General features: G+C 49.9%; 1 protein-coding gene across 2 annotated transcripts in view; it reads left to right on the forward strand.

Moving 5' to 3' along the window:
• The window catches only part of PDPR (pyruvate dehydrogenase phosphatase regulatory subunit), a 795,794-nt gene that overhangs the window by 103,787 nt on the left and 674,709 nt on the right, over positions 1-17,298 (forward strand). For both annotated transcript variants that reach the window (XM_078670675.1, XM_078670676.1), the window contains exon 4: positions 8,796-8,877. In XM_078670675.1, the coding sequence (XP_078526801.1) occupies positions 8,796-8,877 (82 nt within the window). The remainder of the gene's footprint in view (positions 1-8,795; positions 8,878-17,298) is intronic.

Raw genomic sequence — 17,298 nt, forward strand, 5'->3', positions numbered from 1 at the left:
AGCTTAAAGTCTGGTACACAAAATCCCCCTTTCTCGTAGGGTAACGTTAGGGTGTGCAGATCAATGCGAGCTTGTTTACCAGCCCAGATGAGTTTTAACACTAGAGACATTATGTTTGTGAAGATCGCTTTGGGAGGTGTGATCGGTATATTATTGAATAAATATAGAAATTTAGGTAGGATATTCATTTTGACTATTACGATTCGGTCTGCCAACGATAGTGGCAGCTGTATCCATCTGGCTACCCTTCCCTCCAGTTCCGTGAATACCCTTCCATAGTTAGTTCTAATGACCTCTTCCGGGTCTCGACTGTACCAGACTCCCAGGTATCTCGTAGGTTCCGTCTGCCAGTCTAGAGGGAAATCAGGGGTAAAAGGAATGGTTGAGTCAGTAAGTGGAATTATTGACGATTTTTCCCAGTTAATTTGCAACCCCGAGTGCCGCCCAAATCGCACATATTCCCGTAGTATTGGGCTCAGGTTCTGTTTGGGGTCTCGTACGTATAAAAGCATGTCATCTGCGTAAAGCGAGATGTGCAGAGGTCTCCCAGGGAAATGCAGGGCCGAATGATTGTGCGTCTGTCTGATTATACATGCGAGTGGCTCCAATGCCAGGGCGAAGATCAGAGGCGACAACGGGCACCCTTGTCTCGTCCCCCTTGCTATTTCAAAAGGTTCTGAAATGTATCCATTTACTCTTACCCTTGCCATAGGACTCGTGTACAGCAGTGTGATCCACGTTATAAACCGCACCACAAAGCCCATTCTATGTAGAATCGTGCGGATGAAGGACCATTCAATGGAGTCAAAGGCTTTAGCAGCGTCCAACATTATGGCTGCTGCTTTGGTCTGCGGCATAAGATAGTGAGACAGTGCGAATAACGTACTTGTATTGTGCGATGTGGCTCTCGTGGGGATGAATCCAGCCTGGTCAGGCAGTATCAGGTTTGTCATCAGGGGTTGTAATCGTTCCGCTAATATTTTGGCTAAGATTTTTGAGTCCATGTTCAAGAGTGACGATGGACGAAAAGAGTCGCAGAGGTCTGGCTGCTTGCCTGGTTTTAGGAGGGTGACGATCACCGCCTCACGCAGTGATGGCGGCAGTATCATCTGTTCGATTGCAGCGCCATACATCTCGACCAGATGGGGGGCAAGTATGTCAGCAAATGGTTTATAGAATTCACACGAGTAATCATCAGGTCCCGGTGCCTTCCCGTTGGGGAGTGCATGTACAATCGCAGTTACCTCCTCTACCGTAATGGGTTGTGCCAGGTATTCCCGTTGATTGTCCGACAACCACCCTAGAGCTACATCCTGTAGGTATCTAAACGTTTCTTGTGGTGGGGCTGGCTTTCGAGAAGTGTATATATCTGCATAGTTACCAACAAAGCTGTTAAGTATTCCCTCGGGGTGCGAGTGTAGTGTCCCATCCTTGTCCCTTATTTGTGTTATTAACTGCGAATCTCTCCCTTTGCATATTTTCCTCGCTAATACTCTACCAGGTCGTCCTCCTTCGCCGAATTGTCTGGCTATGGGTCGCTTGGTGACATACTTCAGTTCGTCCTCCGCGACTTTCTGATGGTCAGTAAATTTCAACTTGAGTTCCCCCAGTAGGCCTACATTCCCTGTACCGGCGTATTCTTGTTCCAGGGACGACTTATCACGTTCCAGCCTGGTTATCTGCGCCCTTATGTCCTTAAGTATACCTGCTGTCATGCTAATACACACTCCTCTGAGCGTCGCTTTGAATGCTTCCCATAAAATGCAGGGATCGTCTACTGAATCTTTATTTAATTGAAAGTAATCCTTAATGGCCTCAGTTATGGCTGTGAGATATAATTGGTCCAATAGCGCCTGCGCATTAAACCGCCAGCTAAAAGGTGGGGGCGTGTAATGAGGTACCTGTAGTGATAGTGCCACTGGGTTGTGATCAGATAGCGTGCGCGGGAGCAGTACAATTTTTGTGGCCCATAAGACAGCATTGTCGGTTCCCAACCAATAATCTATTCTCGACCAACTTTCGTGCGCCAAGTTTATGTGGGTTGGACCAGGCGCTGTTGGATGCCGTACCCTCCAAATGTCTTTAAGTGACATTTCTACCATCATATCCCTTAGTTTCTCCCCGGCCTTCTTGTGTGGTTCTATCGAAGATGTGGATCGATCTACTGCGTTACACAACGCTACATTGAAGTCACCTCCCCAAATCAAAGTTGTGTCAGTGAATTCCAACAAATGACCCCATAGTTCCTGAAAAAACTCCGGAGCATCAACATTCGGTCCATATACATTTACTATTGTTATTCCTTGCCCTCTCAGAACCCCCGACACAATAACATATCTGCCATTGGTATCTATAATCGTGCGTGTGATCTTGTAGTTAGTCCCTTTTTTAACCAGTGTCATGACCCCCCTAGAGTAGGAAGAATAGGTTGCTGAATAAGTGGATTCCGCTGAGCGTGTGCCAATAGACCTACGTGTTGTAGGGTCTATATGCGTTTCCTGAATTAGTGCAATATCTATGTGATGTCTGTCGAGACTGGCAAAGATTTGTCTGACTTTATGAGGATTAGTAAATCCTCTCACATTCCACGTTATTAGATTCAGGTCATGGCCACTCATCATTCTAGCTCTTCCATCTTAGTGAACGGTGTATCCCACCTCAACCCCTGTCCTCCCAGTACCTCACAGCCCAACCTCACAGCCCACGTTTCCGACCAGCTATCATCAACATAGTTGAGGCCTGCATCAGTGCACAGTGTAGTACATTGCAATCCGTTTGATCTCAGCACAATATCACGTAACCTTACGGCACTAGGTTCCTTACATTTGCTGTATATTTCAATATGGCATTCAGCAGTGCATCTTAATTGCTTCTTTGGCTAAAAAAAAAACAACAAACCCCAACTACCCCCTTTCCCACCCACTTCAGCAACCCAATCCTGCCGAAGCCAGTTTGCCCGTATAACTTCAATGAGTAACATAACCGTTTGGGGACTGCCCTAGTAGAGGTCCGCCGAGGGTACAACATGCCATCCTTACAGAAGGATGGGGGCAGATCTATAGACTGTGAACAGACCCCATTGTTCCACACACAAGTATCCACTTCTGATCCAGTTCCAGCATTAAGCAGTACTTATGAATGGGCTGGATAACCATGGGGGGGAAACATGTACTTTCTTACAATAGCGCATTGAGTGTCTACCTTAGACTGCCGACAGTGATCATCTGAGTGGCTACGACATCGCCATCTGCTCAAGTACTCCCCCCTGCCATTACGTAGAGGGACCATCAGTGTGTCATGCCCACTGTTCGTGTAGATAGGGGAGTTCAAAATCAGTATGTCTCTAGCTGCCTGCAAGAGTTCCAATTTAGAGAGTGAAGGGCCAGGCACTCCAGGACAAATACTCTTGTAGTCAGAACAGTCAATGCATTCATGCTTTCAGGCTCAACACCTGCGGTATAAGATAGACTTACCTTCATTCTGAATCCAGACGGTCATCCTTGCGGTTAGACCTTTTACCTTTACCGGCCGTTGATTTTATGAACTCCATGGCAGCTTTGGGCGTCGCCAAGAACACCGGCTTGTCATCCCAGGTTATCTTTAAACGTGCTGGATACAACATGGCGTATGGTATTTGCAGATCACGTAGTTTGGCCTTAACATCGTTGAATTCCTTGCGCGCTTGCTGTACTGCTACCGTGAAATCCGGGTAGAATTCCAGCTTATTACCTTGATGTTGGATCTCACCCTTCTCTCTTGCCAGTCTTAAAACAGTGTCCCTGTCGCGGTAATTGAGGACTCTTGCTATTATTGGTCTAGGCGAGGCTCCTGATTTTGGCCTCGGGGCCAAAGAGCGGTGGGCTCGTTCCACTATGAAAATGGGCGACAGGTTTTCGGCGCCAAATATTTCCTTGCATAGGTTTTCCACATACAGCTCCATTCGTCCTGTATTTGTGGATTCCGGCAGACCCGCTATTCGTATTTTGTTTCTTCTTGATCTCGCTTCCAACTCCTCCGACTTGGTCTTAATAACTTCCAGGACTTTCTCCATACCCATGCATTTGGCTGTCGTGGTGCACGATTCATCTTCAACAGTGGAAATCCTGTTTTCAGCCGTGTCTAGCCTCTCGCCTTGCTTGTCTAGCTTCGCCGCCATGCTGTCAACTCTGCCCGTCAGGAGGTCCAGTTTGGCATTTATTTCCTGCCTCGAGGCCTGCACAGCCTTGAGAATGTTATCCATAACACTGCCCTCTGGGGAGTTTGTGTCCTGTTCCTCCTCTACTTGCTCATTCTGGCTCTTAGCCGTCTTCCTCGTTTCAAATGTAAGTTTGGGTTGTTGTTTGTCTGGTTTCCCCATTTTGCAGTGCCTAGTGGTGATAATGCGAGTTTAGGTGGCTGCGCGGGCGTAGCGATCAGTTCGTCGTAGAGCTCTTATGTGCGTATTCGGCTGATAGGAGTAGGAGGTTTGCCATGCAACAACGGCTCACGCTATCAACTCCGTGCTCGTAGTTGTCGCATGCGTGGTTTGGTATAGTCGGATCTGCCGCCTGTCCGCTAGCCTCGTCACACTATATATTGGAAATGAGCTCAAGTCATTTGAAGCTGCGTCGTTTTACCTGTATAATGATGGAAATGTTGTTATATCCCCGTGTTTCAGTTACTGCAGGCGGTGTCAGCGTCAGTTCTGAGTTCCAACGCTGATCTTGCCGGCAATTTTACATGTGCCTTATCGTGGTGGAGTACTTCTGGCGCTCTGGGGAATCTGCTCTGGGGAATCTCACCCTCGTGGCGGAAGGCACCCTGCAACCCCGTGCCTCGTTTACTGTTTACACTTGTCCTGGAGTTCGAGTTGTAGAGCAGAGTTGTTCCATGTAACATAGCGCCCGACCTCAGTGCATACGATTTTCTTGTCTGGCTGAGCTGAGCAAGCCACGGGGCCGAGCTCATCACTCTGTATCGGCACTTAAGTACAGTGCGTTTCGCGCTGGTTTGTCCAGTACATGGGCGGCGCCATTTTGTCTGCAGTGCCCGATGAATAAAATTACTGCCACCGTTGCTTCGGGAATCGCACTGAATGTGCCCCCCTCGAGCTATCCAGTGTTTATTGGGTGTATAGGTGCCCCTGCGTAGATCAGTTCCGAGTGGGCTAGCTATCTTCGGGATTACAGCGCCGCCATTTTGCCATCGGACGCCCTTACTCCATAAAGACGATCTGGCGCTTTATGTGTTTTCTTACTTCCAGTGTTAGAGGAGTCCCGCCTTGTTTCTCTGCAGTCCGGTCAGGTTGCTCCGCCGCTGCCTCTTTCAGTGCCGGGAGTCCGTGCCTTCAGAACTCTCCTCGCTTGTTTCCATCCGGACACCGGCCGCCATTTTCCGCCTTCCCGAACACAGCAGATTTCTCGTCCTCCCCGGAGTATCAGCGCAGCTAGTCCCGTCTCATTTCCACTTGCCGGAGCCCCTTTCATTCCCCTTCAAGGTGATATGTTGTTTTCTCTGTTTCAGTCCATTAAACCGCACATTATCGGCGATAATATGATCCGCCCGGCGGAGCTGCACGTCTAAGCAGCCATTCCGCTGTGCGCCCCCTCGAGCTTCTGCTATTCTTGCCAGGATTATGGCTTGGGCTTAAGGTTGGATGCCTGCGGCTTGTATGCTTGCTCCGTAAATCATTTCTAGCTCAAACAGTGTCAGTGTCCTGTATAGTATGAAACAATATTTACCAAAGTGAGACTTACAAGCAGGGCTAAACATAACATGACCTAAAGTACTTGTGTGGCCTCTATTACTGGGCGAATGTTCAAAGCAGAATAGTCTAATGCACCACTATATGATATGCTCCGCTGTCTGTGGTGTGATTTCTGATAAGGCACTGGAGTCTTGCGAAAAGAGTCCGCATCCGCCGACTCCTCATCGCCTCCCCGGTCCCGGAGACTGGTTTCTGACATCGAGTCACTTCGGTGGTCCCTAAATTCCGCTGTTGCCTGTAGCACCTTGCACTGGTCAAGGATAATTTGTTCTACATTTGGGCCGCAAAGCATGGGTGTTCACACCGCTTGCGTCGCCTCCCTTTATGAAACCTTGGGGTTTTCGGAGGTTGTGTCTTTACCTGTGCTTCCACCGGGGTGGGGGAGCCACCCCCCAGCTGAGCAGAATCCAGCCATTCCAAGGCTGCGGTGGTAGTTTCGAAGAAGTGCGACCTGCCCTTTGCCACTGTTCGTAGACTTGCTGGGAACAGTAGGGAGTATTTAAGGTCCAGGCTGTGCAGACGGCGCTTCACTTCTTAAGAAAGAGTATCTTTGCTTCTGTACTGCAGCTGTATAATCCGGGAAGAGCATTACTTGACTATTTGCAATTTGTATTGCCTGCAGCTTTCGTGTCTCCTGTAGAATTGAATCCCTGACTTTGTAGTGTAGCACGAGAGATAGAAGCGGCCTGGGGCTGGACACCGGGGGTGGCGGTCTCACCGGGACCCTGTGCACTCTTTCTACTGCAAAGTGCTTCATAAGTATGCCTTCCGGCATTTAACTCTCTATCCAGTTCTCCATGTAGGTGGCTACATCTTTACCTTCTTTGCCCTCAGGCAAGCTGACCACTCAGACGTTGTTCCATCTGGAACGGCCTTCAGAGTCCTACGCCCTGTGTTCAAGGATTCGCACCCGGGACGCCAGCTCATTCAAGCTCATCTCCACTTCCCTTGTTTTTGACAACTCCTCCTCCACCGCAGCCTCCAGTGTGTAGGTTTTCCCTGCCAGCTTACGGTGGTCTGCGTGCAGGAGGTTTAGATCACTCGCCACTGCATCAATCTTGTTCTCTAGAGGGGTACACGTTTGCGCCAGTGTGTTCCCCAGGCGTTCAACAGCCACGAGGACGGCGTCCAGTTTACTGGACAGTCAGTTGGCGCCTCCACGGGCAGCTTTTCATTCTGGACTCTGGTTGGTGGCGGATGGCCAGAAGAGCCGCCAGCTCTGGAGCGAAGCTTACCTATGTCTGACATGTGCCATCTTGTTGGGCCTCAGCTTCTGTGTACTGCGGTGTGTGGTGTAGCCCCTGGGTCGCTTCCGAGCAGTGGTCACACCGTTATGTCCAATGGTGCTCTGGATTTTGGCATCGAATCTGGCCACAACCAAGACTCCAGCAGGAACTCGCAGCACCCCACTGTCTGGCTGCGCTTTGCTTTCCTAGCTCCCGATGTGTTTCTGGCGCTCGTGTGTGAGCTGGGAGCCTTTATTCTTGTCAGTCCCAGGATCTTACTGAACGAGTCTGCCTGTGTACTGTGCTCTCCTTTATTACAGATCAGCAAGACAAACCTTCTCCGCCTAGGGATGCCTCCACGCTGCCCCTGTCCTCCGGCATATCACTGCTCCTCCTGTAGGCACTCGGTGATCTGCACGACCAGGAGATAGTGGCCCTTGCAAGGTTTGCTTGACGTGTTATCAGGTCCAAGGTGCCTCTGGCCAGCAACACTGGCCTCACCGTGTCATTCCAATATCTGTTTGCTTGAGTATCTAGGCACCTGGCGCCCTTGGTGTGGCACTGTCAGTATAAAGCTCAAGCTGTTCAACGTTGCTTTCGGGATCCTCTCATTCGCTCTGGGCTGTGATGTATGTAGCGGTGCTACTTCAGCCTCTTTCGGTAGAGCGCAGACCCGCTACACAGCTCAAGACGTCGCGATGCTCCACACACAGCTTATCTTTATTGCCGCGGCAGCCCCTCACCTGCTGCGATGAAGCACCTGTGTCCTCCAACACTGGCCAGGCCACGAAACGCGCCTTCCTGGAATATTTCAGGCGAGAGCTCCTCAAGCTGCCATGTAGTTCCCCACTAGGGCGTCACTCCCTGGTACTGCCCAGCTCAGCCGTGCTGTGCCAGGATTGATGTTGCGTAGTCCCCGCAACTCAGACCAGGGTGCCACTGCAACCCCTTATCTGGCCGCTCTTCTCCTCTGCAGTTCCTCCTGTCTACTCTGGGAGCCCCCCGGCATGCGGCCAGCTTGGCTTATGAGTGCAGCTCAATTCACTGTGTGTCCTGCCTCAGGCACGCCAGTCCCCACACTCGCTCCTCCTCCAGGGCTTCGCGTCCCAATGCGGCTCAGCCCAGGACTCTGTCTCTGCGGTTACCGTGTGGGAGGAAACCGATGTTGCTCAATGATCCTCTGGACAATCTCTGCGGTTGCTCAGTTATGCTGCAGCCGCTGGTTCTGCCCTCTTGACAGGAGAATTGCAGGATAATGGGGAATGGATGGCAGAGCTCTAGTGAGACTCATCCGCCATCTTAGCCAGCGTCATGACTACAGTTGTATTGAAATGATTTTTGTCTTTTTGGTGTTGATTAATTTATTAACATTTAATATATTTTTCTAAATCAGTGTGGGATTTGCCTTTTGCTGTGTTTTCACCTTATTACTGTTTAAGTGCTTCATAATTACTTTACACATTGCCCTAAGTTAAGCCTGCCTGCATTTGTGACATGCTACTAGAGGGTTAAGCACAGATTAGTTTAGTGACTTTTGTGGTTCACCCTGTTGAGGATTGTGGTTGTTGCATGAGAAGAGTTTCACACTAAGCAAATTACCTCTTTGCTTTCTGTACAATGTTAAAACTCCGTTTCATGTTTACTTTTTACTGTTCTCTCTTAAAACATTTTTCAGTGCCACATTTTAGCAAAGTTTTCTGCATCCACGCTAATTGTGATTTTAAGGTGACCGTAAGAATTTTAGACTGACAAGTGTTCTTATAGGACTGATGCAAAAGAGGTTGTTTGTGTTGTATGCCATGAATAATGTTTTTCTATTACAGGATACACAAGGACTGGCTCAATTTTGCTGGCACAGACGCAGGACCGACTCATCTCCTTGAAACGCATGGTCTCCCGACTAAAGTACGTTTTAAATCTAAAGGCTTTTCAAAAGCTTTAATCTGTCATTATATGATTTTTAAACATGAACTCAATGAAAAAACTTGTGTTGTGTGTTTTCCCTGGAATATCGTAGGAACCTGGGAGTTTGCTCATATTTAATAATTCTCGTCTTACATCAGACCTCTAATGGGGGATCCCATATTAATAGTGTTTTATTACGTTTGATCTAAAAGCCGTATTCAATGTTAGTTGCGCAATTATTTGACCTGTATGCTTTATTTTAGATTTTTCACCTATTTCACATTTGGCATGTGCATCTAAATGCTGAATGTATAGCTATCTTTTCTTTTGCGAGGACTTCATCTATGAAGCTTGAAAGTAGAAGTTTTTTATCCAAAATTACTTCAATTGAAGAGGTTAGTTGCTTATTGCTGTTTCTGCGACAAGGAAAAATTCTCCCGAGACATGGAGTTTAAAGCGAAACTGTTAGAAGCGTTTGTTTGTTGATTTCTTTGGAAAACCAGAGCGGAGGAGTCAAGCGGATTATACAGTAAACATAAAAAGATTTTGGTTTTTAAATCAGATTCCCCAATTCCAGTATCTGAAGCCTGTACTCTTTTTTAACATTTTTTGTTTTTCCAAATATCTTTATTGAACTAATTATAACATAGTGTAAGCTACAGGCCAGTCAGAAAATGCATATGCTGACATGTCTCCTCTAAAAGCAACAGGGTTCAAACCTTGTAAGGATTGCACAAACCAATGTCAGTGATGGACCCCCTTGAGGTCTGTCTCTGGTGTTTGGGCTCCTCACTCGACTCTGCCTCGTACGAGAAATGCACTCAAAGGAAAAGATAGCCATCCAGGACAGGAAGCCAAACTATATGTCACTGAATATCGCCAAACGGCCCTGTCCTGCTCAAGGTCGAGGACTCTAATATTGCAAGCGCTCTTCCTCCAAGTTCAGATCATTAAAGAGTCCATGCTGCAGTTTCTCCCTTTGGAGTGCCTTCGGATCCGAGGGGGCCTCCAGTCTCTTGAATGACAGATTGCTTGAACAATTTTGCCCGTCAAGACTTCAGTTGAGGGTTCCAGCAGAGGCCACGTTATACCTTGCCTTAGGAACTGCAACCTCAAAGACCTTTTGGGACAGAAGTTGGGGATCAAGCAGCCAGTGTCCAGGCCCACAGAGTCAACAAACTACTCAATCCCACCGCTGCAGCTGTTGCAAAACCACTTTAGATTTCCCTGTGTGGCGCACAGTAGGATGTTGGATCTCTTTTTATCACCAAGGGTAGCAGAGCATCACATTAGACTGATGTGTGCTCCATATCATCCCAAATGAAAATGCCTGCCCTTTCCTTGCTTTCCCACCGGACATGCCTCCTACACCACAATGCCCCCCAGACAACCACTTTTGCATTCTGCGAAGGGAGGTTCAGGCTTCTTCGACAGTGGAGCTACATAGAAGGCACCAGCATCAGAAGTTGGGGATGCTTAATACTCTTGTAACTTCCTGATGTCGAAGAAGGATGGAGGCCTTCATCCTATGCTTGATCTTTGTCCTCTAAAATTCTTCCTGAGGAAGGACAAGTACATGATACTCACCCTGACCCAAGTCCTGTCTGGTCTGGATCCAGGAGACTGGATGGTGGTGCTAGAGCTGTTGGACCTGCTTTTTGTATCTCTGTCCTGCAGTCCCCCAGGTGTTACCTGGGGTTTTAGGTAGGCCATGAGCACTTTCAGTTCTCAGTGCTCCCCTTCTGCCTTATCTGTGTGCCTCAGGTGTTCACAAAAGTGCTCTTCAAACTTCAAAGGTTGTGATATATCAGCCTTCCCATACCTCGATAACTGGTTGCTGAAGGCAAGTTAACCTCAGACAGTTGTGGACCATCTCCAGAGGACAGCCAGCCTCTTGGCATTGCTGGGGTTTTCCATCAAAGTGCCAAATTAACATCCCACTGCTTCACAGAGGTTCCCCCTCTTTGGAGCCATTCTGGATATTGTGCTTTTCGGGGCCTTTCCTCAGCCTTTAGGAGTCCACAACATTAGGGCTATGATCCAGTTGTTTCAACCCTCGGACTGGGGCTCAGTGAGAGAGGCTCTGAGACTTCTTGCCTCTTGACCTCATGTATCCTGCTTGTGGACCACAAGTAGAACATGCATGCTCTACAGTGGGATCTGAAGTCTCAGTGGGTCCCCGACCAAGGATATCGGTCAAATTCCATCCAGATGTCGAAAGAGACTGCAAAAGACCTGCAGTGGTGCCCCTTCCAGAGCTACCGGTTGTGACATATGCATCATATGCATCATTGCTGGTTTGTTTCCGGCCTTTACCTCTCCTGTTCAAAGTTCTGAAGAAGATCAAGAACCACCGGGCCAAGGTCATCCTAGTAGCTCCGGATTGGGCAAGGAGAGGGAAGCACTAAGAACTTCTGGCAATGAGTATCTGTACTGCGATCCGATTCCCCCCTCGGGAGGACTTCCTGTTGCAGCAGCAGGGTAGAGTCCTGCACCCAAGCCTGCACAACGTACACCTCCTTATTTAGTGATTGAACGGCGACCGTTGACAGCTTTTGATCTCCTTTTTGAAGCAGTGAGTGTTATTTTGGCAGCTACACGTTGCTCAAGTAAAATAATCAATGGTGAACGCTCAGAGAATTTTTCTTTCTATTGTTCTAGCCAAAATATCTAACCTTTACATGCACAGTTTTCTGATTTATTACCTTTTTGTTTATCTTAGGCCCAGAAAGGTCTTGCTGTGGTGACAGTTAAGGGTTATTCGGTTCTTTCAGCTTTTTTCCATTTACTTGATCAGCCATTCAAATTAGCTGTTGTGCTCCTTTTTATTATAAGGACTGACCCATATGTTCCCTCCAACACTATTTGTGATGCCTCAGTGGGACCTCAATCTGGTTCCCACATATCTCATGTGCACTCAGTTTAAGAAAATGCACAGCTGCCTATACCCGACTGCTCGCATTACAGACAGCTTCCTCCTAACAATAACGTAGGCTCGTTGTGTGAGCGAACTATTGGTACTGTCCCCCCAGCAACCGTATACCACCTTCTTCCTGGAAAATTGAGTTCTCAGGACTAAAGTGACTTTATCTCGATAGTTGCAACCCTTTCCATATAGGACAGTCCATTACCCTCTAGCTTACTTCTCCCCTCCTCACCATCTAAAGGGGAGGAGAGACTTCATTGCCTAGATCCTAAGAGAGCTCTAATCTTTTATATTGATCTTCGTAAAGACCATCGGATGGAGAATTAGCTCTTTTTGGGATTCTCCTGGTCAAAGAACAGGGCTCGACAAATCCACTCGCCTGCTCGCATTTGCGAGGGAGAAGGGATGAGGACGAGCTATTTTTAGGTCCTACTCGCCCTTTCTGGCGAGTAGGAAGACAAACTATCTTTTGCCCTCCGTCTTTGAAAACGGAGCAAAAGTGACAAGATAAGATTTAAAGGCATTTTTACTGCTCACAAAGGGAATGAGCAATAAAGATGCCTTTAAATCTTAACTTGTCACTTTTGCTCCGTTTTCAGAGACGGAGGTCAAGTAGGTTGCAGTTGGGTCGAGGGGATTATCCAAGGTACTAGACCTGCAGGACTAGTACAATTTTTCGGATTTTTCGAGCCCTGAAGAAAGGAAACGCTGTGCAGAAGTAAACCATCTCTATTTGGATTGTCCTCTGTATCAAAATATGCAACCAGTTGGCCAAGAAACAGCCTCCGAATGACATACTCACTCGTTCTACCAGAGCAAAGAATGCTACCAAGGTGATGAAATGCGGTGTCAAACTACCAACACCCTACAAAAAGGAAGGGAATAAATGTCAACTGCCTACAATAAAGTATAAGCACAATGCGTCTCTAAGTAAGCACAAGAGATAACTTTCCAAAAGGGGATTGAGATTGACCACACATGTAGCAATAAGAATACATTTTGGGTTCTCAAGAAAGATTCATATCATTTTAATGTATTCACCATAGAAAGGGTTTTTAAATATTTCTAAATATATTGATAATTTGTATTAATTCACATACATAATATTTCAATTTATATAAATAGAAATCACGATAACAATGATATTGCCCCCATTCAATCGTCAAACAAGGAAAAAGACATTAAAAAACTCAAAGACCTGTCCTGAATGACATCACAGATCTGATAGAGACTACTAGCCGCAGATTCCTTCACGTAGAATTATCCCCAGGCGTGAGACCGGATCCGGAATTTTTTTAGCCACAGCATCCCTGCCCGCCGGGGAGACAGCATCACGCGACTCCGCCCAGGCGTTGTCCACGTACGTGACGTCAGCGAGGTCACATAAGTCCCGCCCCGGCGCACAAGTCAATTTGTTCCTTTTCCGCGTGCAACGCGGATCCGGTTCATGTCCTCGGCCTATTTAGGCCTTCCCTTCACTATTGCGTGTGTTTAAGGGAACAGTGTGCGGATGCCTTCGGGTTTTAAGACGTGCTAGTCTTGTGTAAACCTGATGTCGGCGACGGACCCTCCCCTCATTTGCATGTGGTGCTTGGGGGAAGATCACTGCTCCACTGATTGCGAGGCATGCCAACGGTTGAAGCCGAAGTCGGGGCGGGAGCGCTGGATGAAACTTCTCTCGGCTCGCCTGTCCAGATCGGCTTCATCCCCTCAATCAGCTTCTGTGGAGGGTTTCTAAAGTCTCCATCATCGTCGTCATCCCTCTCCTATGCCGCAAGAGCGTTGCTCTCCTGTCGGTAAGTGTCGCAGTTTGTCCCCGAGAGCAGGTTTCCAGCCTCTTGGGGGCATGGGCTCTCCACGGGTGATGCGGCCCGCGTATCGTCCCCCTATCCACCGTTTCTGTGAGGGGGTATCAAGAGCCCAGAGGGAGACATTTGCGGTGGCTTTGCAGGCCTCGCTCGCTTCTCCCCCCTCCTCCTTCCCCCTCCTGGGACGTCAGCGGATCCCTTGCTCTGTGCAGGGCCCTCTTTGGAGTCTCCGGCAGCTCCGGCCCTGGCGCCGACTGGCTCGGTTCCAGGCTTGGAGGATGTAGTGCCGTTGGAGTGCGGCCCTTCGGGGTTCCTCCTTCGGACCACGGCGCCTCTGCTTCGCTGCAAACTCCTGCGGGAGTCCCTGTGGTGTCACGGGAGGTCACTGGGTCTCGGGTCGCATCCCCGAGCCCCTCTCGGTCCTCTGGACAAGCGTTGATCTTGTCTGAGGCCGACGTGATGCCGCTACTATGCCGGCGGCTGTTGGCCCTGGTGGCGGAATAGGGGTCGGGGACCCCCTCGTCCAATCATGGGTCAAGGCTGGCGGGGGACCCCTCTCACCTCCCCGGGCCCCTCTCGTCCCGCCACACAGGTGTCACCCCCCAGGTCCCTCTCATCCCTCCATGCAGACGGCTGCCTCGTCGGAGGTCGAGTCAACGCCGTTCCGGCGTCGTCCCTTGGCCGCCTCGGCTCCATGTGGCGAGGTGGAGGCCTATCTGGTGTCCCCTTTGGCGCTGGACGATGACAACGTCCTGCCTCAGATTGCGGACTCTACGGCGCCAGGACGGCGTCAGGTCGTTGTTATTCGACCTCGAACGCCTCTTCTCCAGATGTTCGACGCTTGTTGGTGTCATCCTCCACGGAGACGGGCCGACGCGTGGTAGCTTTTTCCCCGGTGTCGTCCAAGGGCAGCTCCACACCATCTCCACGGCCGCAGTCTGTGCCAGAGGAGCCGCAGGTCCCCCACTCCTCGGTCCCTCTTCCTTCTTTCCCTCCTCCTTCTTTCCCTCCTCCTTCTTTCCAGACCTGGCCCTTACCCACTCCGATTCGCTTCGGGGTGGCCGCCTTAGTTTGCAGCCGTCGCCTATGGAGGAGCTGCTTTCCCCGTCGTGGGGCCCTACAGAGACGGGTGTGGCCTTCGCTCACGCTGTCTCCACGGCTGTGGGGATTTTGCGCATGGGTGATCCGGCTGCCCATTTTCCCGCAAATCATCTTCTGGAAGTTCTCCATGAGGACTCTGGTGGGAGGGAGCTGCTGCTTCCCTTTGAGGGTTCGCTCCATTCTTCCCTGATGGGGGCTTGGGTGCGCCATGCTACGGGGGATCCGGTGCCTCAACACCTTCTGCACCGGCACCTTCCAGCACCACATGACCCGGTGTGTCTTTCCCTCCACCCCTCTGTCGGAGGCCCTCATTTGCAGACTGTCTTTCCCTCCCTGCCGCCGCTGTTGTCTCGGCCATCTCGGGAGGCCGACTGACTGGACTCTTGGGGGGCGCAATATGTTTGCTTCGACCAGTGCGGCTCTGCGGGCCCTTAACACTTTGTGTGTTGGCTAGGGCCACTTCTTGCTTGTGGGACTCGGCGGAGTCCCTTGGCCCTGCCGCTTCTCAGGAGGGTGCTGGAGTTGATTTGCTGCACCATGCGTTAGATGGCCGGGAGCTGGCGACGTTTATTCTCCGGTCCGCTCTGGACATCTCGTAGGTGCTTGTTCGAGCCATGGCTTCTTCGGTAGCCCTTTGCCGCCATGCTTGGCTTCGGGACAGTGTGTTCCCGGAAAATGTTCGGGAACGGTTGGTAGATCTTCCCTTCAATGGCACTCTTTTGTTCCACGTCCAGGCAGATTCGGCCATCTAGAGGTACTTGGCGGGGGTTCGTCGTCCTCCTCCTCTTCTTCCTTCTCCCCTTCAGTGACCTGTGGGTTGATCTGGTTCTTGGAGGTGTTCTTCCGTTGGGGCAGGTCGCCCCAGTTGTGTGATCTGTGTGCTTCCTGGCCACTTGAGTCCCCCTTGTTAGGGATGTGGTTCTGTTGGCTGCTGGCCGGCCCTTCTTGACTGTTTGTTTTTGCTTTGGGTTTTCTACAACATGCTGGCCCTGAGACTAGGCCTGCTGTTTTTTTGCTCTTTGGCTGTTTGATAATCCTTCTGTGGGTTGTTCCGCATGTATTTTCTGTTGTCCTCTGCTGTGGACATTTATTCCTAAGAGGTTCCCTAGTTTTGGGACGTGACATGCCCTATGTGGGGCAGTGGTAGCTGTTATATAGCTCTGTTATGCGCTGGGGAGTTGTGATCGCCTTTGGGTCTCTGTTCTCCATGGCGTTACGGTATGTTGCAGTTGCAATCCTCTTGCTGAAGACTTGGGATGGCTTGATTTGCACCACGGGGTGTCCTTTTCCGGGGCACTGCGCTGTTTGCCTGGTCTGGCCTGCTGTCTGCGGCTGGACGTCTTGGCTCTGCCTGGTTCCCTACTGTTTTTCTGCACCATTGTGCCTTCTGGGCGCTTTGGTGGGACAGTCATCCTTGCCTTGTCCGCTCCTTCCAGTACGCCTTGGACTCAGTTCTACCTCTCCTCCCTGGGGGATGAGATGGTCCCTGAGTTCTTTTTCCTTTCCGGGTGCAGTTTGTCCCTACGGGGCGCTAGGCGGTTCTTCCTGGATGTCCTTGAGCTGCCCTTTTCGGCTTCTGCTTGCTTATTGCGGACGGTGCTGTTCTATCTGGTCTTTGCCTTTTGACTGAGTTAGGCTCAGCTGCCCTCTTCGCTGAGTGTGTATCCGGTGGAGGGCGGCTTGCCTTTGCTCTGCCTCTTCTCCTTTGAGTATCTAGGTTGCTCTTCTCCTTCAAAGCTCCACTTCCTTTGGTCTTGAGAGGACTTTTTGTCGTCCTGTATGGGCATGGGGTGCTTTTGCCTCCTTTTTCGCCTTGTCCTGTTCCTCTGCTGAGGGACGTCGGGCCACCTCTTATTTTCTCCCTTCCCACATCCCCTTCGGGGTTGGTGGTCTTCTGCTTGCGGGGGTTCTCCTTGCCTGAGGGTCGGGGCTCCTCGTCCTGTCTTTGGGACTCTCCCCCTGTGGGACCTTTTGTTATGACCAGGCTGGTGAGGTCCTCTCGAAGACCCTCCTTCCCCTTGTGTATGGCTAGGGTATCTATTGTACGTGAAGGAATCTGCGGCTGTTGTGCAGGGTAAGCTAGGTCTGAGGGTGGTTACCATTGTTAACATGTTTGGCCCTGTAGTAGACGATGCTACGCCTTTCCTCCACATGCTGGATGTATTGTGCTCCTGGCCTGAATCTGTTATATTATGGGGGGGCGATATTAACACTCATCTAGACCCAGCACTCGACAAATCTGAGGTTTGGTGGACTCTTGGAGGCTGCGACGTGCGGATGTGTTAACTGGTACACACATAGCGCTGGCATTTAATAGCTGGTCTCTCCTGGATTATTGGCTCCTTAGCGAAGATGCGGACGCATAGGTGACAAAGGTCGACATTCTTCCCCGGACCCTATCCGACCATAGTCCTGTAACACTCTAAATTACTTTTTTGCCAGATACTCCACATCGGCCCTTCACATGGCGTTTCAGAGCGTCATCGCTACTAGATCCCGTGTTTGCAGACCCCATACGGTCTAACGTGCAATTTTTCGATTTAAACACAGGCTCAGTAAGTAGTCTAGCTACATTGTGGGAGGCCT

The sequence above is a fragment of the Lissotriton helveticus genome, chromosome 12, assembly GCF_964261635.1.
Source record: "Lissotriton helveticus chromosome 12, aLisHel1.1, whole genome shotgun sequence".
Lineage (NCBI taxonomy): Eukaryota > Metazoa > Chordata > Amphibia > Caudata > Salamandridae > Lissotriton > Lissotriton helveticus.